General features: G+C 36.2%; 1 protein-coding gene across 8 annotated transcripts in view; it reads left to right on the top strand.

Moving 5' to 3' along the window:
- The window catches only part of SCN1A (sodium voltage-gated channel alpha subunit 1), a 147,588-nt gene that overhangs the window by 88,688 nt on the left and 35,070 nt on the right, over positions 1-23,830 (top strand). For 3 of the 8 annotated variants that reach the window (XM_023623071.2, XM_023623069.2, XM_070241982.1), the window contains exons 10-17: positions 53-259; positions 1,525-1,809; positions 2,777-3,157; positions 4,397-4,529; positions 5,293-5,531; positions 6,870-7,043; positions 8,449-8,805; positions 10,062-10,544. In XM_023623071.2, the coding sequence (XP_023478839.1) occupies positions 53-259; positions 1,525-1,809; positions 2,777-3,157; positions 4,397-4,529; positions 5,293-5,531; positions 6,870-7,043; positions 8,449-8,805; positions 10,062-10,544 (2,259 nt within the window). The remainder of the gene's footprint in view (positions 1-52; positions 260-1,524; positions 1,810-2,776; positions 3,158-4,396; positions 4,530-5,292; positions 5,532-6,869; positions 7,044-8,448; positions 8,806-10,061; positions 10,545-23,830) is intronic. The other 5 variants (XM_070241983.1, XM_023623073.2, XM_070241984.1 and 2 more) reach the window with 2 other exon arrangements.

Below are 23,830 nucleotides of genomic sequence, written 5' to 3'. Positions count from 1 at the left end.
ACCAGTTAGTGAAACAATATTTGAAACATAATTCTGATGTGCTTGTTTCCAGACATTACGTGCTGCTGGAAAAACATACATGATATTTTTTGTGCTAGTCATTTTCTTGGGATCATTCTATCTGATAAATTTGATCCTGGCTGTGGTGGCTATGGCCTATGAGGAACAGAATCAGGCCACCTTGGAAGAGGCAGAACAGAAAGAAGCTGAATTTCAGCAGATGCTTGAACAGCTTAAAAAGCAGCAAGAGGCAGCCCAGGTAAATTCACCCAATCAGCACAAATCAGATTTTTAGAATAGAAGGGAAAATGTGATTTGGGGTCTTCTTAGGTAAGAAACTTTTACTGAATGAGTATACTGGTATTGGGAGAAAATCCTAAGAAAGCTTTTCTTAGAAAAAAATGTATTGGTTAGTATATAAAAAGATGTTCATCTGATTCTTAGAAGATAGTCTATTTCTTTCTTTAACCAAAAATATGTTGGCTTTTAACGTGGTTGTTTAATTGCCTTACATAAATAAGAAAGTACTCAAATAATATAATATTCTCTGATACAGCAGTATCCAGTAAACATACAAAAGTCCCCAGTCCAATGGAGATCACGTAACCTGAGGCTTGCTTGTTCTCATAGTGAAGCGTCGGTACTCACCTGTCCTATCATTTCCATCTTTCCTCACTCTTTCTGTTTAGCATACAAACTCACTGTCTTTACAATAAAAGAAAGTTGTTTGGGGAATATTAATTTATTTGCAGGAGTCCCTGTGTTGAGGGTACTCTGGAAACAATGATAATAATCAAAAGTGCCAAGTTAGTTCCAGTATAAGCTGTGATCAAAAAGCGTTGTTTTCATTCCACGCCCACGTGGCCAGCAAGAACCAGTGCTGACTGGAAGAAGGTGGGGACGGTATTTGGAGATCTGAACATCTTGTCTTGCTTAGCAGAAACTGTTGCTCATTTCTTCTCCAGTCTTCTGGCTAGAGTGCTGGGTAGGGGTGAAGAAAGGATTTTATCGCCCTCCATAATTTTGACTGATAATATTTAGAGGCTATTGGACAACCCAGTTTCAATAACTGGAGAGAAGACCTCAGCTCTTTATCTCATTCCTCCTACCTTTAGGTACAACCTCCAGTAACTCATCAGCTCTTCTGCCATGCTCCAGTTTCTTTTTCAGAGAAAAGAAGATGGTGCTAACTAAATATCAGTTTTAGGGTAAATCAAATCACAAAAAGTAATATGAATTTATGTTCTTGTCGATGCCTGATTGATCCTTTCGAAACTGTGGTCTGTAAAGCGTAATACAAACATCATAAACGTTAGCACAGAGAAAACCAAATTAATTCTGAAAGCCTTCATTAGGTGGAAAGAAAAAAAAAATCCCTCTCCTACTTGCAGAGCTGCTTCTATGTGAGATCAGCTTGAGTTAGCTAAATGGACTTTTTTAAGTGCCATGCAAATATTTGAGCCATTTTTTAAAAAGATAAAGTCCTCCCTAGTGCCACGCTAAAGCCCTTTCTCCTCACTGTAGCAGGCTGCAGCTGTAAGCGCCTCGGAGCATTCCAGAGAGCCCAGTGCAGTGGGCGGGCTCTCAGACAGCTCATCGGAAGCCTCCAAGTTGAGTTCCAAGAGCGCCAAGGAAAGAAGAAATCGGAGAAAGAAAAGAAAACAGAAAGAGCAGTCTGGTGGAGAAGAGAAAGACGAGGATGAATTCCACAAATCTGAATCTGAAGACAGCATCAGGAGGAAGGGGTTTCGCTTCTCCATTGAAGGGAATCGATTGACCTATGAAAAGAGGTACTCCTCCCCACACCAGGTATGGCGCTGCTGAGTTCAATGATGAGTGGATGCAAATGAGAACGCTGAGGGGACGGCGTGAATTAAATCAGACTTAGGAATTTTCATCAACTGAATGAACTGCTGTGTTTATTATATTTAAACCTATCCTTTCTTTACGTAGTTATGAGAAAATTTTGCTCCACATACATGTAAGTCTACACTTGATGTAGCTGAGATAACACTGGGGTGAAAGTCGGGAGACCTGGATTCTCATCCTGATACTGTCTGCTGGTACTTGTTGTAACTATTGACATTTAATCTTTCCAGTCCTCAGCCTTTTTAATGAAAAAAAAAAAAATGTGGATATGGGGCTAGCCGATCAGTAATGTCTTTTTAGTTATTTTGTGTTGTTTTTTTCCCCTAACTTCTTTCTAAACCGTCACGCGTGCTTCTGAAGATATTAGTTGTGGTATATTTTATTGAAAAGCACATCGCTCTGGATTTCAGAAGGCTTAACTTCAAGTTCCAACAACACTGTGCCTTATAGATGAGACAGGAATAATAATTAATTTAAAGCGATTTGAGAAAGAGGAACTAAAACAATTTGTGAAAAGTGTTGTCCTTGAAAGGAAAAAGCAACGAAAACAAATGTGGCCTTGTTAATGTCATGCTGCTGATGTTTATCGAATGTTTACAACGTCTATAGTAATGTACTAGGAATGTTTCCTTTCGAACTTGAAAAATGGTGGTTCAGGGTTTTGTTTTTTTCAATATCTTCAAGTTGAGATCTGTCTTCCCCTTCATTTAATCTCACGAACTAAAAACCCTCTCTTATAAAACTAATTTAATCTGAATGTACATAAAAGGAGAATGTTAATCAAAATGAATGAATCACTTTCTGTTATGAATACTGAAATTCCCTTCAACTTAATCTCGCAAAATAGAAGCACATTTCAAATGGCTATATTAATATGATTTTATTTCTTTTGGTTTCAAACTTTTAGTCTTTGTTGAGCATCCGTGGCTCCCTATTTTCCCCAAGGCGAAATAGCAGAACAAGCCTTTTCAGCTTTAGAGGGCGAGCAAAGGATGTGGGATCAGAGAACGACTTTGCTGACGATGAGCACAGCACCTTTGAGGATAACGAGAGCCGGAGAGACTCCTTGTTTGTGCCCCGACGACATGGAGAGCGACGCAACAGTAACTTGAGTCAGACCAGTAGGTCATCCCGGATGCTGGCAGTGTTTCCAGCGAATGGGAAGATGCACAGCACTGTGGATTGCAATGGTGTGGTTTCCTTGGTTGGTGGACCTTCAGTTCCTACATCGCCTGTTGGACAGCTTCTGCCAGAGGTGATAATAGATAAGCCAGCTACTGATGACAATGTAAGGAAGTTTTAAATAGTTCAGGCATGGCTGGCCCATTATTGCTGCACCAGCCAGTGTTTCTACAGAATGGAACCCCTTGAGAATGATTCCTGGTTGGTCAAGCTGTGAATGCACCTGCATCTTGTAATACCTTTAATAGACTAACCAACTAAAACTTAAAGCCTCAACACTCTTTTGCATAACACCTGAATGCATTTACTTATGAAACATGCTAAGGATCAATTAGACACAATAATAAATTACTGCCTCCAGTTGGAGGATTTGCTATATACCCATGCTGAACTTAGATAGCAAGACGTCTTGTAAAACTCTGATATAAAAGTAAATGAATGATTCCTATGTTTAAGTGTAAAGGGTGTATAATAAATCTTTCCAACCAATCCTTCAATAGAGCTCTGCTTTAGTTTAGAAGATTTTCGAGAACACTGTGCTTAGATAGCTTCATTTTTACCTTACAATTTCTAGTACTCTTATGTGTTTCACTGAAAAAAATGCTGATATAGGTCTCAAAACTAATCTAAATGAAGAGACACAAGTAAATTATTAATACAGACAGATCAAAGACTTGTCTGTGTACAAAGGTATATCATGTGTTTGTGAATATATATGCAGATGAGGAATTTCCTAACACATACTGCCTCTTTTTAGACATTAACTCACTTGGAAATATATCAGCATGATGAGGCATGACTAAGTCAGCACTAGATGACTTATTGCTTTGGTACCCTGGATGAAACTGTTGTCCATGCAGCATGTGTGCCTTTTTTTTTTAACATACAGTTTTTGTTGTCAAATGAACGTGTATGTCTTGTGTCCAGCAAATGAGATGGCAGCTATGTGTGTTGTAATCATTCGTATATCTTTAAAAATAAATGGCTACCTTCTCAAAATAAAATGCCTTGATCATTTATATAAATTTTCAGGTTATTAGTTTTTTGCTGTTAGTTCAGAATTAGGGATAACTCATGAGATCTATCCACTATATCAAAAGTGCATTATGTCTCATAAAATTATGAAATCAGAGGGTAAAAAAGCTGTTTTTGCTGTATGACTAAATGGTTAACAGTTTGGACATTCCAGGTTAATGATACAATAAGTCAGCAATATCTGCCATCACCAATTAAATATGAAAGTGCATGGTGCATGTGTTTCATGAAATTCACTGTATCACCTTTGGTTGTTTGCTTATCACATTGCTCAAGTTAATCATTTAATGCATTAGCATTTTCTTTACAGGGAACAACCACTGAAACTGAAATGAGAAAGAGAAGATCAAGTTCTTTCCATGTTTCCATGGACTTTCTAGAAGATCCTTCCCAGAGGCAGAGAGCAATGAGCATAGCCAGCATTTTAACAAATACAGTAGAAGGTTTGTAACAAATTCCATTTCCATTTCAATTATTTTCACTAAGCTTATATTGACTCATTTGAAACACAGATCTCTATTTGTGAGTTGGAAACAGTACATTCTAAAGAGAATATAACAGGTCTTATTTAAGAGTTATTCGTTAGACCTACTCATATATTCCAGAAACTTTAAAAAAGTTACTTAAACTCAATGATACTGGAACTCTGAAGAATGTTTTCCTCTGTATGGCAATGCCTTAAAAATGCAGAATAAAGCATTTCTGTTAGGGGTTTTTAATCCTGTTGGTCATGGTGACCCTCTCTTCTGTTCCACTTAGTTTAGGACATCATCCTAAATTTTCTCAAGGTTGGAGGGGTGTAGGAGGCCATTTTTGCAAAATAAAAACAAAGTAAAAAGGTGATTCTTGGTTCACATTGAACCCTACCCTATTTCTCATAGCCTGAGGATGACAGCTTAGCCAGACATTAACATAGGATTACACACAGCATCTACAGTACCACAACCCCTATTCCTGTTGAGACTTCATTTAAAAGACTATTCACTTAATTTAAGGCTAAGTGCTGAGCCACATTATCAATGCACATTGCTGCTTCTGCTCTATATGTGTGTCTGGAGAAACATCTTTGCAAGAGTAGCAAATTTGACTCTGTAGCAAATGGAAATGGGTTGATTATCAAAAAGAAGGCCAGTGGATCTGAAATAAATAAATATATGTGTGCATAAAACATATCTTTTGGTGGTTCTTTTTTTTTTTTTAATCTAGAACTTGAAGAATCCAGACAGAAATGCCCTCCCTGTTGGTATAAATTTTCTAACATATTCTTAATCTGGGACTGTTCGCCATATTGGCTAAAAGTGAAACATATTGTCAACTTGGTTGTGATGGACCCATTTGTGGACCTGGCCATCACCATCTGTATTGTCTTAAATACTCTTTTCATGGCCATGGAGCACTATCCAATGACAGAACATTTCAATAATGTGCTTACAGTAGGAAACTTGGTAAGCATACTGGAAGGTAAATGTGTTCAGTCTTCAAATTTTCTGTTTGAGAAACTGTTTACATTTAGTCACTTATCTCAGTCTTGCCACCACCCTTCCTGCATCCTGGCTCCCAAAAGATGGGAATTATATCTAGCTGGCTACACCATACTTTTTGCCAAAAATAATGGCCCTTAACATGAGAGCAAAATCTGAGAAGGAGAGTAATAGGCATAGGCCTCCAGTCCTACTTGAAAAGTCCATATTGATGTTTATACCTTTTCCAGGTGCAGTTCATAGTTTAAGGGAACACTTTTTAAAATGATATTATCACAGTTTCCCTACCTATAGAAGGCTAAAATAAAACTGTACATCTTTTTCCTTGCTTAGTCATCATCATTATAAGCAATAATTTAACAACTCAAAAATGTCTCCAGCTTTTCCACTTCTGGGATCTAGGTAGGATACATATTGCTTCATCCATCTATTCTATATCAAAATCATAAAATATTGAAAACCTCCAGTACATTTTGTGTATTATGTGATTAACAAGGCCATTTTCGATGAAGGGTGCCACTTAGTTTTTTCTCTTCTGTACTTAAAAAACATAAATTATTAAAGTGTTTGTCAGTTAACTCAACTTAGGAATATTAGCTTTTTTTTTGCTGAAAGAAAGAAGTCTCTAAAGTAATGTATGCATTTTCCATAATATTTGTTTTAAGGTTTAGGATTTTTGATGGTAAAAAGCAAAGTATGTAAAACATCTTGTATTGTAGTATTTATATTTTTTAAATTTTAGTATTTACACTATGGAAATAAATTTATTTTTTCATGTGCATAACAAATTGACAATAGTAATACATGTATTATAATAATAGGTAAACATGTATAATAATTCTATCTGATTTGAGGGAAATAGGAATAAGCTTGTAGATAAATAAAACTGTTGATGGGCAAAATCTTGTCAGTACTTGTGCTGTATAAAGGCTCAAGGAAAAGGCAGTTTAATGTAGTGGAAAGCACACTGGTTAAAAATAGATTTGCACTCAAATCCTAGTTTTGCCATTTTCTAGTTGTGTGATATTGGACAAGTCATTGCACCCATCTGAAGACCTGTTTCCTTATCGGTGAAGTAATAATTATAATACCTGCATTAGCCAGTTAATAAACTTCTGTTAGGATAAAATGAAATAATGTATATGAGACGCTTTCATCAATTATAAATTACTATACAAGTGTAAGCTAGTAATAGATTATCCTGGGGAAAGTAGCATTAACATTTTGTTCTAAAAGCAAACATTATGTCATTCTACTTTATAATTATCTGATGGAATTAGAGTAATTTTGTTTTGATCTTAGGTTTTCACTGGGATCTTTACAGCAGAAATGTTTCTGAAAATTATTGCCATGGATCCCTACTATTATTTCCAAGAAGGCTGGAATATCTTTGATGGTTTTATTGTGACGCTTAGCCTGGTAGAACTTGGCCTCGCCAATGTGGAAGGATTATCGGTTCTTCGTTCATTCCGATTGGTAAAAAACAAAACAAAACAGCAACACAAACAAAAATCTTTCCAACAATCAGAGTTCTTACTTAGTACTGTCATAGGTTTCACCACACAACCATTAACATTTTAAGTTTTTGTAACATTTGCATTGTCAAAAACTGTCCCTAAGTGGAAAAAATTATTCCCACTTAGAAAAGCCTTTATTCCAAAGGGCAAAGTCCTGTAAAGTTACTATATTACTGAGTCGCCATTCTGACTTATTTTTTCTAGAGATGACTACAGTTAATATTTCTGGGTCTAAGGAAATATTTTTATGAAGATGTATCACATTTTATTTATTTTATTTTATTTTTTTTAAAGATTGGCACCGGGGCTAACAACTGTTGCCAATCTTTTTTTTTTTCTGCCTTATCTCCCCAAACCACCCCCCCCCAACCCCGTACACAGTTGTGTATCTTAGCTGCACATCCCTCTAGTTGTGGGATCACATTTTAACAGTAACTTGAAAATATAAACAGTCCTTTATAGTGTTGGATGACAATCAGATGCACGATGTGCATGCAGAAACTCTTCCTAATTCTACCTCTGGAAAATATGCTCCCTCACAAAATCAGAGGAGAGAAATCTGTAGAATTGCCTGTTGATTCACATATATGTCCTTGCAAATCAGGGAAAGAATTATGAAGTCGGGAGAAATACTCCGTTTTTCAATGCAGGCACATCTAGTTATATCAATGCCCCAAAGGAGCACTAGTGAATAATAAACACTTTGCTTCACTCATAGTAGGGCTCCATATGATGTTACTTTGCATGCTATTAACAAATGAATATCTTTCAGTGGAGATCATTGCGATTCAGATGTTAATGTTAGTGTCAGGACTGTTGTGCCTTAGGCTCATCTTCACAAAACAAATTAAGGATGGTTGGGCTCCAAGTAATCATTAAAAATTCACTTTCACGGTGGGGTGGGAGAGGACAGCCCGGTGGCACAGCGGTTAAGTTCACACGTTCTGCTTTGGTGGCCCGGGGTTCGCTGGTTCAGATCCCGGGCGCAGACATGGCACCACTCAGCAGGCATACTGTGGCAGGTGTCCCACATATAAAGTAGAGGAAGTTGGGCACGGATGTTAGCTCAGGGCCAATCTTCCTCAGCAAAAAGAGGAGGATTGGCTGCAGATGTTAGCTCAGGGCTAATCTTCCTCAAAAAAAAGAAAAAATTCACTTTCAGGGGAAAATGGTCTACATGGTTAAAATATAGGAGAATCAAATTCTTCCTAAGGGGTCCAAAAATTAGCCATGAGCCTGAGAGGGTTCGAGTTCATGGCAGATGTTGTAAGAGATTCTATTTTAATCATCATTTCTTGGTAAACCCCAATATGTGTAATGCTTTTAAAAATCATAATAATATATATTAATTTTTTATTTTCCAGCTCCGAGTTTTCAAGTTGGCAAAATCTTGGCCAACATTAAATATGCTAATAAAGATCATTGGCAATTCAGTGGGGGCTCTGGGAAATCTAACTTTGGTGTTGGCCATCATCGTCTTCATTTTTGCCGTGGTTGGCATGCAGCTCTTTGGTAAAAGCTACAAAGATTGTGTCTGCAAGATCGCCAGTGACTGTCAGCTCCCACGCTGGCACATGAATGACTTTTTCCACTCCTTCCTAATTGTGTTCCGCGTGCTGTGTGGCGAGTGGATAGAGACCATGTGGGACTGTATGGAGGTCGCTGGTCAAGCCATGTGCCTTACTGTCTTCATGATGGTCATGGTCATTGGAAATCTGGTGGTATGTACCCATTTAAGATACTTATTTCAGAAACAGATTAAGAGCATAATATAGTGGTGACCATTTTATACAAAACAAAAATGATCATTAATTTTAAAAGTCTCTTAACTTGGATATACTTATAGTTTCACTTTGACAACACAGCAACACAGCAATGTAGTGACCCTACAGTTTTATACTCAACTCCACTTTGTCAATCATTTCATCACATTTGTTATGTGAATTCCAATAGAGTATCATCTTGAAGACAGGCCTAGAAGGATACACTGGGATCATTTTACGAGTTCAGAGACAAGGGAGAGAGAAGTCTGAAAAAAAAATTTAGAGAAAGCCCAACCTTACCTGCCAGTATAGAACTAAAAAGTGCTGCCTTTAAGTGTTCACAGTAATTTTACCATTTCCTTGCCCCCTATTGGCATATAGCATTCAATCACTCTATGTTATATGGCAGATGCATTAGCCAACTTGTGTTAGTCAATTCTCTAGTGACCCTCAGTCAAAACAGGGGTTGGCTAGTGATGCCTGAGATTATCTAAATGAAGTAACTAATCAATTCTTCTCTCTCTTAAGTTTGGAACATTAATTCCTCTTTATAGTATAGAGGTATATAATATATTCTGATGGGTATATATTAATGTGCCAGTCTCATGGAAATATTAGGGATTATTTATCAATAGTTCCCTAATTAGTCAACAGGGGGGTATGAGAAATGCAATAGGTTAAGAAAACACGTGTCAATGCCCATGTTAAGCCCTTAATTCTCATTCTAGGTCTTATGGTTACTTTCTAATTAATATGCAATTCAATATCTCTGCTTATCAAAAAAAGCTATAGAATGTATTTGAATGCATAATTGCAAACAATAATAATTTTTAAGCTTGAAACTCCTGTATAATACATGTATCAAACTGTTTTCTCATAATCATACAATTTTATAGTACATAAATCAATCTATTTTCTTGTAGTCATACGATTTAGCTAAACCTTAGGTCAGCTCATGCAACTTCTTCATTTTATAAGTGGGAGAATTTAAGACTAACAGAAATCATGTCTTTGTCCAGGATGTATAGTGAAATATCTATGGAGCCAGATCATAAATTCAGATGGCCCAAATTCTAATCTCTATGCTATGGTGTTTCTTTCTCATCTGATTGTTAGAACTTATAATTTCCTCCACACTTAGAGGAATAAGTGATCTCACTCTGCTCTTCTTTACGTTGGAGTGAAATTGTAATCATGTTTGTATTGTTTTTAAGGTCCTGAACCTCTTTCTGGCCTTGCTTCTGAGCTCATTTAGTGCAGACAACCTTGCAGCCACTGATGATGATAATGAAATGAATAATCTCCAAATTGCTGTGGACAGGATGCACAAGGGAATAGCTTATGTGAAGAGAAAAATATATGAATTTATTCAACAATCCTTTGTTAGAAAACAAAAGATTTTAGATGAAATTAAACCACTTGATGACCTAAACAACAAGAAAGACAATTGTATGTCCAATCATACAGCGGAAATTGGAAAAGATCTTGACTATCTTAAAGATGTCAATGGAACCACGAGTGGGATAGGAACTGGCAGCAGTGTTGAAAAATACATTATTGACGAAAGTGATTACATGTCATTCATAAACAATCCCAGTCTTACTGTGACTGTACCAATTGCTGTAGGAGAGTCTGACTTTGAAAATTTAAACACAGAGGACTTCAGCAGTGAGTCGGATCTGGAAGAAAGCAAAGAGGTAAGATTTTATAGATATGAGTAGGTATAAATTTATATGTATATTCGTTTATTATATTGTCTGTATTTATGATTATATATTTTCTGTCTAGAATTTTTTCGCCATCATATAATATTTTATTTCATTGAGGAACCAAAAATTGAAGCCCAGGATGATGATTGACAATTGAAAAATAATATAGAGTACACATGAGTTTTTTCATCCTTATGAATGGATATTTGTTAGATAATGAATGAATAAATGAAAGATCCAAGAAATGAACAAAGGTCATGTGATTTAATCCTTATAATAACCTAGAAAGGAATGTGTTATTATCTAACTTTTCCGATAAGAAAACTAGCTCAGGGAGCTTCAGATCCTGTAACTAATGAGAGGTATAGCTGAGGATTGAACTTATAGCCTTTGTTTGCAAGTTCTGTATATCATCCACTGCGTCACATTGGCACATTTACATGGAAGAGAACTTAACAAGAAGTATTCTATGTATTTCCTCCGATTAAAATTATATTGACCCATGTATTAATCTTACAGGCTGCCTTAACAATATATCACACCCCAGGTGGCTTAAACAACCAAAATGTATTTTCTCACATTTCTTGAAACTGGAAAGTCAAAGATCAAGGTGGTAGCAGGGTTAGTGTCTGGGGAGAGCTCTCTGCTTGGGTTGCAGGTGGCCGCCTTCTTACTGTGTCCTCACGTGGCCTTTCCTCGGTGTGTGCATGTCGAAAGAGAAAAAACTCTAGTGTCTTTTAGGACCCCACCTTTATGACATCATTTAACCTTTATCACTCCCTCACAGGCCCTATCTCCAAATACAGTCATGTTGGGACTTGGAGCTTCTACATTTTAATTTTGTGGGAACACAATTCAGTCCATAGCAACTTACTTAGAAATATTAAGCTAAAATCTAATGGATATAACAGATAATTCAAAAGAAGTCCAGAACAAAGCACCTTCACTTCCCATTTATTGTGTGGAAGTCTCAAAAACAGTAAAGTACCCTTTAGGTTATATAATCTAATTTTAAAAATTTATGTGAAGACTTTACTTTTTTAGAGCAGTTTTAGGTTCACAGAAAAATTGAAAGAAAGGCAGAGAGATTTCCCATATACCGCTGGCCCCCACACATGCATAGTCTCCCCCATTATCAATATCCCATACCAGAGTGGTACGTTGGTTTCAGTTGATGAACCTACATTGACACGTCATTATTAGTGAAAGTCCGTAGTTCACATTAGGGTTCACTCTTAGTATTGTACACTTTATGGGTTTGGACAAATGTATAATGACATGTATCCGCCATTATAGTATCATACTGAGCAGTTTCACTGCCCTGAAAATCCTCTGTGCTCTGCATAGTCATCCTTCCCTCACTCCTAACCCGTGGCAACCACTGATCTTTTTATTGTCTTCAACGTTTTGCCTTTTCTATAATATCATATAGTTGGAGTCATGTAGTATGTAGCCTTTTCAGACTGACTTCTTTTACTTAGTAATACTTATTTAAGTTTCCTCCATGTTATTTCATGGCTTATAGTTCATTTCTTTTTAGTTCTAAATAATATTTCATTGTTTGGATGTACCACCGTTTATTTATCAATTCACCTAGTGAAGGACATCTTGGTTGCTTTCAAATTTTGACAATTATGAATAAAGCTTCCATTAACATCCATGTGCAGGTTTTTGTGCAGACATAAGTTTTCAGCTCCTTTGGGTAAATGCCGAGGAGGGCACTCACTGGATCGTCCAGTAAGAGTAAGTTTTGTTTTGTAAAAAATTGCCCAACTGTCTTCCCAATTGGCTGTACCATTTGGCATTCCAAATAGCAATGAATGGGAGTTCCTGTTGCCTCACATCCTCACCAGCATTTGGTGTTGTCAGTGTTCTGGATTTGTGCCATTCTGATAGGTATGTAGTGGTATCTCACTATTGTTGTGATTTGCGTTACCCTCATGAAATGTAATGTGGAGCATCTTTTTATGTGCTTATTTGTCACCTGTATATCTTCTTTTGAGAATTGTCTGTTAAGGTCTTTGGCCTATTTATTAATCAGGTTGTTTGTTTTCTTATTGTTGAGTTTTAAGAGTTCTTTCTATATTTTGGGTAACAGCGCTTTATCAGATGTGTCTTCTGCAAATATTTTCTCCCAGTTTGTGGCTTATCTGCTCACTCTCTTGGCAGTATCTTTCACAGAGCATAAATTTTTAATTTTAGTGAAGTCTAGTTTTCAGTTCTTGCTTTCATGAATCCTCTTTTTGGTATTGTATCTAAAAAATGATCGCCTTACCAAGATCATCTACATTTTTCTCCTATCTTATCTTCTACAAGTTTTATAGTTTTTCATTTTTGCATTTAGGTTTGAGATCCATTTTGAGTTAATTTTTTGTGAAGGGTGTAAATTCTGTGTCTAGATTCATTTTTTGCATTTAGATGTACAGTTTTTCCAGCACCATTTGTTGAAAAAAGTATCTGTTCTCCATAATACTGCTTTTGCTCCTGTGTCAAAGATCAGTTGACTATACTTATGCAGGTTTATTTCTGGGTTCTCTAGTCTGTTCTGTTGATCTATTTGTCTATGCTTTCACCAATACCACATTGTCTTGATTACTGTAGCTTTATAGTAAATCTTGAAGTTGGGTAGTGTCGGTCATCTGACTTAGTTCTTCTTCAATATGGTGTTGGCTATTCTGGATCTTTTGCCTCCTTATATAAACTTCAGAATCACTTTGTTGATATCCACAAACTAACTTGCTGGGATTTTGAATGAAATAGCATTGAGCAATAGATCAATTTGGAAAGAACTGACATCTTGACAATACTGAGTCTTCCAAACCATAAATATAGAATATCTCTCCATTTATTTAGTTCTTCTTTGATTTTTCTCATCAGAGTTCTGTAATTTTCCTCACATAGATATTGTACATCTTAGATTTATACTTCAGTGTTTTATTTTTGGGGGGTGCTAATGTAAGTGGTTTGGTTTTTAATTTCAAATTCCACTCTTTAAATGCTGGCATATAAGAAAATGATTGACTTTTATACATTAACTTTGTGTCCTGCAACCCTGCTATAATTGCTTATTAGTTCCAGGAGGATTTTGTTGTTGTTGTTGATTATTTTGGATTTTCTACATAAACAATCTCATTCTGCAAACAAAGACAATTTTATTTCTTCTTTCCCAATCAGTATACCTCTTATTTCTTTTTCTTGTCTTATTGCATTAGCTACAACTTCCAGTACAATGTTGAAAAGGAGTGGATGGGGCCGGCCCTGTGGACAAGTGGTTAAGTTTGCATGCTCTGCTTCAGCAGCCCAGGGTTTCAGCAGTTGGAATCCTTGGTGCAGACATGGCGCTGCTCACCAAGCCATGCTGAGGCAGCATCCCACATGCCACAACTAGGAGAACGCGCAACTAAAAATACACAACTTTGTACCAGGGGGCTTTGGGAGACAAAGGAAAAATAAAATCTTTAAAAAAAAAGAAAAAGGAGTGGAGAAGGGACATACTTGCCTTATTCCTGATCTTAGTGGGAAAGCTTGTAGTTTTTCACTACTAAGTAGATGTTAGTTCTAGATTTTTTGTAAATATTCTTTATCAAATTGAGGAAGTTTTCCTCTATTCCTGTTTACTGAGAGTTTTTATCATGAACGAGTGCTTGGTTTTGTCAAATGCTTTCTCTGCATCTATTGATATGATCATGTGATTTTTCTTTACATTGTTGATTTGATGGATTACATTAATTAATTTTCACATAGTCTAAATACTTTGAAGGACTGAATACCATCAAAGTACTCTACTAGGGACATAATTCTACTAGAATGTCACCATGTCCAAGGGTAACTACATTACATTTGATAGTTGTTCAAGTAAGATACATAGGCAAGTGACATTCTTTTGAATTATTGGCTATGTCCCTTTAAAGATGTTCCACCCTTTTATAATGAGTCTCTGAATAAGCTATGTCATCCTCCACATTTCAGATTTGGGGCTAATATTAGAGCTAGAAGCTGTTGCCTTGATCCCAGAACTATGGGCTTCTTAGGTAAATCAAGTTTGTGTAGTGACACGGGGAGAGAAAGAGTATGGAGAAATAATGGCAGGGAGATCCTTGTCACATTTTGTGTGTCCATGGAAAAAGATTCAGGAAAATAATGACAGATAATTTTTGCAAAACCTTGTGGAATTTTTTCAAGACTTTTTTTTTTCCTTTTTCTCCCAAAACCCCCCAGTATATAATGGTGTATTTTTAGTTGTGGATACTTCTAGTTGTGGCATGTGGGATGCTGCCTCAGCATGGCTTGGTGAGTGGTGCCACGTCTGCACCGAGGATTCGAACAGGCGGAAACCCTGGGCCGCCAAAGCAGAGTGCTTGAACTTAACCACTCGGCCACAGGACCTGCCCCAAGACTTTTAGTTTGAATATTATCTCAGTTCAAACTTTGTTCATTAAAGACTTGAGTTTTGCTGAAGAGCCAGATGGAGACTGATTTTTTGAAAAATGGTTATCTGCATGAAATGGAAAGTTTTGTTATAAGAAACTTGGTGATATTCTTCGCAGTCTGAGTTTTTCTTGATTCCTCAGACCTACAGTTAATATTTGATGAAGACTAATAGCTAGTACATACTGTTTGAAGAATTAAAAAAGAAACTATTTTGTTGCAAAGACCATTCATAACAAATATTTTTATGCAAAAATTTAGCATTATTTACATACATATGATGTTTTTGTTTATATTGATCAGGGCTAACAGGAACACTGATCTCTTTATAAAAAAGTGACTATCCCCTGAACCCCTGAAGGCAATTCTATTTCTTCACACTCTGTCATTTTATATCTTGGAACATGGCATTAATTGAAAATTTAAATGTTAGTTTAGTGGAAACTTTAGAGAAAATTTAATGCAGTAATTCTCAAATTAGGAGTTCTGACCTTGATGGAGCTTATAAACCAATTTACTGTACTAGTAATTTTTACATTTTTTAAATTAAATAGAATAGATGATGTCAGAGCACATTGCATGAGGTAGGGAGTACTGGTGAATGGAGCTTTTGCTGCCTGTGCTGCACTTTAATGCATTGCTTTCTAATTAGACTGTACCCACTAGGTCCATGGATGTAGTACCTGAAGTTCAGGAGTTAAGTATGGGAAACACTGTTTCAGCTCTTTAAAGATAGTGATTATGAAGCTTTCCCAACCCCAGGCAGAATGAATGGCTTCTTTTGTGGTTCCCAGAGATACAAGGCACAGGGTAAGGGTAATAAACAATTCATGCTCTGGGTTCATGCATCTTACAAAATATCATAATATTTTATTATAACGACTTATATACATGCATGTCTTTCCTTTTATGTCACAATATATTTGTACATGTTTGATACAAACTGGGCACTTAGATCATACTTTTCCACCTCATTTAATTCTTTTTAATAGAACCATTTTGAAGGATTTTCATCATCACACTTACTCTGAAAACAGTTTGATTTCCCATGATCCAGACTCCATTTTTCTCTTGATTCAATCTAATATTGAGTTCGATCTTACTGTCTTTATCTTTGTTAGCCATTTTACCTTGTCAATTTATATTGAGTTTCCAGGAAAGTAATAATCCCTCATCTTTCTCACATGAATTACTGTTGAAATGAAGTTGTATCTCATCCGAGATTTTTATATCAAATGCTGAACCTTCTATTCATCCCCATTACATTTCAATTTCTTTCATTCATTTTTGAATCTGGTTATCTGTAAATATTCTTTTATAGATTATCTTATTGTCCCAAATTTCTTGTCTCTTTTCTTCATCATTTCTTTCTTCTTGGTCAGAAATAAAACCTAAGCAAAATTGTTTCTCCTTATTGCTTCCTTACTTTTATGTTGTGCTCTCTTCATCAAAGCAAGGCACAATTTATGAGCTGCTCTGCTTCTAGTGGAAGTAAACTGACAGCAGATGCCTCAAAAGATAAAGATTCTTTATTCTGTGTCAGGAATGCAACCTATAGTATATTAAAGTACTCGCACCATTTTGGTTCTTTCTGTTTTGCTCCTTATACTTTTGCCTACCTTTGTTTATTCATCAGTTACCCTGTGCCTGGGAGTGTACTAAATAATGGAGGATACTAATAAGACATGAGTCTGTATATATACACATATGTATACACATTTTGGAAAAATGACTTTCATATATATGTAAATACATATATACATATATACACATATACATACATATATTTGCATTTTAGAAAAATGACTTTCAACCTTTAAATATGAATTTCCATATTTTCCATCTCTCCTTATTGACTCAAAATGCTTCCTGTCATGACTTCTATTAGATCTGTTTCATTTGAATATGTTAATGTTTTCATTCCTGAATTTCAATAATGAGTCTTATCTATAAGTCATTATAATACCCCAGAAATTAGATTAATGCCTTGAGTTAAAATTACAAGTGCTCATTGTTTATTGTCCAAAGTCTAAGCATTTGTTTTCAGACACATGAGGTCACAATTATAATGTTTTTGGTAATATATTTTTCTCTGGAGCCAAATGCTGGGTTATATAATTCCATTTTAGCCACTTACTGTGTGGCCTTACCCGACTATACAATTTTCTCTCCTCAAAAATAAGGATAATATTACCTACTTCATACTTTTTGGAGAGTATTAAATGAGATAATAAATGTGAAGTACTTACCACAATTCCCGACCTATAGTAAGCACTCAATAAATTGTCATTATTATTATTATTATCCCCAATGCTATGTAAGTTTTCTTTTAAGAATTGCTAGTAACATATTCTACTGTTTGTCCTTTTTTGTCGTTCGTGTTCTACCGTCTGTAATAAACTGTTTTACATGTTTATCTGGGGAGAGTGATAAATTGTATGTTTTCTGTTTAAATTTTCAATTATTTTCATTAAATTCTTGATTTGGTAAACTCCTTAAGAATTTTAAGAAAACTATTTTTCTGAAGGGGATTCCAGTCAGAAAGAATAAATATGCAAAAACCTAGAGACAGGAAGCAATAGGGTGTGTTTGGAAACAGGTAGTAGTCTGTTGTTGCTGGGACATGAAATCACAGGGGATGAGGCTAGAGGCGTAGACAAGGGCAGATTGTTTCAGCTTCCGGGAAACCACAGTAGACTGATATGAACAGATGTGGTAAAATGGAGGCATCTGTTTGTTTGGCTGCAGCCATAAGGTGCACCCTCATGCATCTCTGTCCCCCATTCGAGGACAAACTTGGGGGCTCTCTTTCCTACGCTTTCCCCCCTTGGTCCCCAAATGCAGAAAAGGCATCACATGGGTCACATTTCATCACCTCTTTAAGTCGCAGTGTCCTCAATCCTCAAAGTAAGTTCAAATAACCTAAGGACTTGTTTTTAAAACCGCAGAGAGTTTCTTGACTCGTGCAGTAGTAAGCACAATGGATCAGCTGGAAATATGAGTTTCCACCGAAAATTAATAATAGAGAATGGTGGCTTGGACAGATTTTGAAGAGCTTTGAAAGCTGTGCAAAACTGCTAAGACTATGCAAAAAATAATGTAAAATCATTATTTCCCCACTTAGAAAGTAAGTTTCTTTTGTTATGCATCATATTTATATCATTTTAAACCTCTGAAGCATCTAGCACAGTGTTGGGTCCATAATAAGTGCTCAATAACTTTTTGAGTTTGGGTTGATTTGTATAGACACATACTAAGAGTCTGGTGGCCTTTACTATGGACAAGTCACTAACTCTATATTATCCGGTTTCCTAATTTATAATAGGAGGACATCCATCCTACAGTGCTTATAGAATGTTATGAGGATCTAAAAGCTGTTTGGAATTAAAAGTGCTCAAAAACATAAGATGATGATAGCAAAATTACTAGTATAGTTCTCTTTAAATAAATACTTTTAAAGTGAATTGAGTTATTAAATTATGCCTCTTTGGAATAAAAACAACATATTGCTAAAGTAGTTAGGAAAAAGTACACTTGTTTTTGCAATGAGTGAGCTCCAGAATGAGTAAAAATGTTTTTTGGGTCTTTGTAATTCAGGTTGTGTTAATAACAGACATCATTTGTTGAGTGCTCACCATGGACAAAGCACTGTTTGTAGGATTTAAATGAATTATCTCAATCTTCACACCATGAGATAGATACTATTATTCCAATCTCACAGATAGGGAGATTGAACACTACGAGTTTAAATAGCTTGCTGAAGTCACAAAAGTAGTAAGGATTGATCCCAGACTTGAATCCAGCCAGTTGGCTACACAGTCTATGTTCTTAACCATTACACTAAATCTCCTTAACAATGTCTGAAAACGTACTTTCCTTGGCGTACTGTTTATTGAAGAACTAAGAACTCTGCTACAGAGTTAGTGTCAACTACCAATCCCTCTTAAGTGGGCACAAGTTAATGACATAGCCAGGCGTGTCTCAGAGTTCTCTCCCTCAGTCCTGCAGGGTCGTCTTCCTCCTGTGCTGGCCTGCACTTTAGACTGATCTGCCTCTGTAGCCCATACTGACCTGGGGAGGCCCAATTCTAGTTACAGAGCGCTTACTCTCGCAGACTATGGTTACTTAAAGTTGTGTTTTAGGAACACACCCTTCTGAATTTAATGATACGTGAAAGAATCTTCCAAATCATTAGGAAGCACTTCTATGGTTACATCATTAGCTTATCAAGTCTTTGAGAACAGGGAAAACACTAACCATGTCTTATTCACCTTAAGTCCACAGCACATAGAAAATGTTTCTTAAATGAATGAATAAATGGGTAATGAACGGTTACATCTAGACTCCCATTTGTCCTCTCAATTATATCACCTGTGTTAAAATATTAACTTTCTGCTTACAGATTTTTTTTTGTTTAATACTATTATCTTTACTATATATGGATGAAAGAACATATGACAATTTTCAGCCTAAACACATACTGCTGAATGTCAGCAGACTAAATCTGTGCTCCCATAGAAAGGTCTACAGTGAATACCTTATATGGACAATGCTCAGTTTCAAAATGTGCATGAGAGCAGGGATTATGTCATTTCACTTACCACAGTACAGCCCACATTCATCACAGTGCTTTGCATAGTAAGTGCCCATTAAATACATGTTAAATAAAGAAATCGAATATGGGGCGGCCCGGTGGGGTAGTCGGTAAGTTCACATGCTCTGCTTAGGTTGCCCGGGGTTCATGGGTTCAGATCCCAGGCATAGACCTAGCTCCATTCATCAAGCCAGGCTGTGGCAGCATCCCACATAAAATAGAGGAATATTGGCACAGATGTTAGCTCAGTGACAATCTTCCTGAAGCAAAAACAGGAAGATTAGCAACAGATATTAGCTCAGGGCCAGTCTTCCTCACACACACACAAAAAGAAATAGAATAGGAAGTCTCTGATTAATCCTGAATCAGAATGGATATGTACCAAGACTTTTGCAAATATCCAAATTCTTGAACACCATTACATAATTTTCCCCATAGGAAAACATCAGATAACATATCTGGAGGTATTAAGAATCTACTGGGAGGTAGGTATCTACGCCTCCAACTTTTCTTTCTGTACTATCTCTTCACAAATCCTCATGGGCTCTGATGCAGCAAGTATTGCCTCCATCCTGTATTACAGTTTCTTCTTCTTTCTAAGCTCTCACCATAAGCTTGTATGGGGATCAAGACTCTCCCAACCTTAAAATAAAATAAAACCGTGTAAATTTTGAATGTTGGCCCTTTGACCTCATATTTTCTTCAAGGTTTTTTCTTAATTCTTTCCTTGAGTGTATTGCCAATCTTCTTTAAAAGATAGTTTGTACTCACTGTCTCCCATTTTCTACTGCTTGGTCACCTTCAAACATCTCAACTCTGATTTCTAACTCTACCTTTCTCTCAAAAATCATGGGTATTCTTTTAATTGCCAAATTCAGTGGGCTCACTTCACTTGATCATCTGCAATATTTCCTCATTTTTTGAGCGCTATCATCCCCTGGCTTCAGAAAATCCATGCTACTCTCCTCCCAATCATGGGATCTCCTTTTCAAATAGATTTTGAGAAGCCTGAACTCATTCTCAACTTCTCTAATTGAAAGCCCCTCATCAAATTTGTCGTTAAATTCTATAGATTTCATCTTCTAAATCCATCTACAATCTTGACCACTATCTCCCTTCTATTATTCACCAGTATCAATAGAATTACCATTTGAAACACATTTCCATGGAGGGGAAAAAAGAGCAGTCTTTACCGTGTCATGAGCAACTTGGCCTTGACTAGATCTATTTCACCAGCTTAAGCTCCTATGATTCACCTCAATCCAAGTCACATCCTTCCATGAAGTTTACATCTTTTGAGTCCATCATTTCTTGTTAGAAATGTCTTCTCCCCATCACCCTCTGCAAAATCCAACCAAAAAAAAGTGGCCTTTGAGCTGTCAGCCCAAAATTTGTCCATTATTTACTGAACAAAAACATATTATTGTTTTATTGATCACTATATCAAGAAACTTGATTCTTGGCAGCCCTGTGAGACTCCCCCAAGTAGAATTACTAGCTGCATAACATGAAATGTATGTATTGCACTCTATTTCTCTGGTGTGTATCTGTTTATCCAACTTACTAATCTTGTGAGCAACTTGAGAATAAGTATTGTGGTTCTATACATCTTTGTAATTCTAATAATTAGCACAGTACCTGGAACAAATGAGATGCTCGGTCAACGTTATTCAGCATCATGTAAATTAATAACGCTTTTCATAAATACCTACATTTTTATCAGTTATATCTTCTGAAAATGTACAGATAGAATAAACCAAGCAAGCCTGGTCCTAGGTCAAATGAAATAAGCCGTTTGCTCTTCGATGCAGCCTCTCCTTTTTGGGGAGGAGGCAAGAAAAGGGAAAGAAGGAGAAGGAAAGAAAACACACAGAATTTTCATATCATTAACTGACAGACACTTACATTTTGTAACATTTTGTAGAGTCCTATCTGGGCATTGGCTGTGTGTCCCTTCCAGCTCTTGCCTCTTTCCTTGTCTTGAGCCATAGTTGTTCAGGGCTGTGCTCTCTGTGAGATGGCAACTACTTTCCCTGAAGAGTCCTACCGTCTAGCCAGTGGATACCCAAATTCTCTCTCCCTTGCATCTAATTAATTACCAGGTACTGCCAACTCCACCCATCTTTGTCCACTCCTCTGCATTCCCACCACTTTCACCCAATGTCAGACCTCTACCGTCTCTCAGTTTTACTGTTACAGCCTCCAAGTGAGTCTTCCACATTCATATTCCCCTCACTAGTCTGGTCTCCACATAATAAATGTTCTTTCTAAAAGTCAGATCTGGTCATAGCTTTCTCCACTTCCCAGCCTTTCAGGAGCTTCCCATTGCTCCCAATTTGTACTACTTAATATGGCCTACAAGTTCCTGCAAAAAGTGACCTATACTGACCTTTCCAGCCTCATGCAATAATATTCCCTACTCCTCCTCAGCCAACTACACCAATCTTTTTTTCCTGAAACTCCCCATGCTTTATCAGGTTCTGATATTTATACCTGTTCTCTCTGTCTAGAATATTCTCCTACCCTATCGTGCTTCACTTGACTCACCCCCACCCAACTCATCCTTCTGGTCCCAAGTGTCACTCTCTTCTGTGCTGCTCGTCTTTGACTGAGTTACACGGTGCTCTCAAGATAACCCACACTAACCCTATCATAGTGTGTGGCAATTGTTTGCTTGTCTGTATGTTCCATCTGATTTTGAACCCATGAGGAGGTACAAGGTCTATTATATTCACTATTTTATTTTTCAGGTCCTAATTTCGATGTTTGGCATGTACTAATAGTTTTTGGCAGTCAAAAAAGATCAAATATCAGCAATTACACATATTACAAACTATGCAGTATTGTTATGAAGATTGTTACCATTCATCCAGTAAGCAAATGCCAGACACATTTTCTATGTGCTATCTTGTTCTATCTTTATAACAATCGTGGGAAGTAAAGACCTTTTACAAATTATAAAGAAAGCTTGAGGAGGTTCAGATATTTGCCTAAAGTCCATAAAACCAGTCATTTTGGTTCAAACCCAAGCTTGTCTGACTCAAAACAGAACTCTAAACTCTTTCACTGTAGTTACACAGTTCCCTGGCCAGCAAGCACATTAGGTATTTGTTAAATATATGTTGTCATTTAACGTTAAAAATTAATGTCAAAAAAACTTTAGAGCCTGCATGCTCAATTCAGCAAAATGAATTTAACAGTGGGACTCATTGGTTTATAATTTTAGTTTCTAGCTTGGGAATTATAAATGCAATTTCGCAGATTTTTGTTGTTGTTTCTAACTTATTTGCATAACAATAAATTTCTGTTGGCCCAATATGTGGTGAGATGTTATGTTTCTTTTGTTCTTTTATATCTAATCATCAATACAGAAATTCATGTTTGACGTACTTTAAAGCAGAATTCAGAGTATATTAAAGCTGTGTTCCTCTACCTTCATTCCTACTCCTGGCAAATGTTTGACTAACACTAGATTTCACAATTAATAGGAATAATTTAATATTTGGTAAATATGAATAAGCCACTGAATATTGTCCTTCCAACATACAGCTTGAGGAAGAAATAATCTGAGTTTTAGGGATGATATGGGAATTAATGACAATATTTGACTTTTCTAGCTGCTCTTTGGAAATGCTCAATCTCAATACAGTGTCTTTTTCTTTGAAATTAGATTGTTGCTTTGTTGAGAGTCTTTAATAGTGGTCATTTTAATTTTTAATATGCTTAGTGTACACTAGAAATGTTTACTAATGCACAGTGTACACAATAAAATATTAATACTAATATTTTTGAGGTTCTAGAGCATCTCATTTATGTATGATTTGGGATATAGATATATAAATGCCTATAAAATGCCCAGCTTTAAAATAATACATGCTTTAAAATACGTATTTTTTCAAAAATAAATAAAGTAGCTTTAAAAAGACGTATTTTTTCAAAAGTAAAACATATATGTATTATACACACATATTCTGTATCCTTTTCACCCTTAAATTACAGATTTATTTTTGACATATTTTTATCACTTTTCATAAATTGATCTCCTATTAAACCCTATAAATAAGCTCCCTGTAATGAACTGTCTGAAATTTAAAAAAAAAAAAGTCTTAAGATGAAGTCAGAGAATAAAAAGAACCCATTTAATGATTTACTCAAAGAAATATTGTGGAATATATCATTTGCTTTGTTTTGTTTTGCTTCACCCTCAAGGTCAAAATAATTTGTTATGGTAGAGAACAATTGTTAAGAAGTG

This window comes from Equus caballus, chromosome 18 (genome assembly GCF_041296265.1).
Source record: "Equus caballus isolate H_3958 breed thoroughbred chromosome 18, TB-T2T, whole genome shotgun sequence".
Lineage (NCBI taxonomy): Eukaryota > Metazoa > Chordata > Mammalia > Perissodactyla > Equidae > Equus > Equus caballus.
This window is presented reverse-complemented; position numbering and strand designations above follow the sequence as displayed.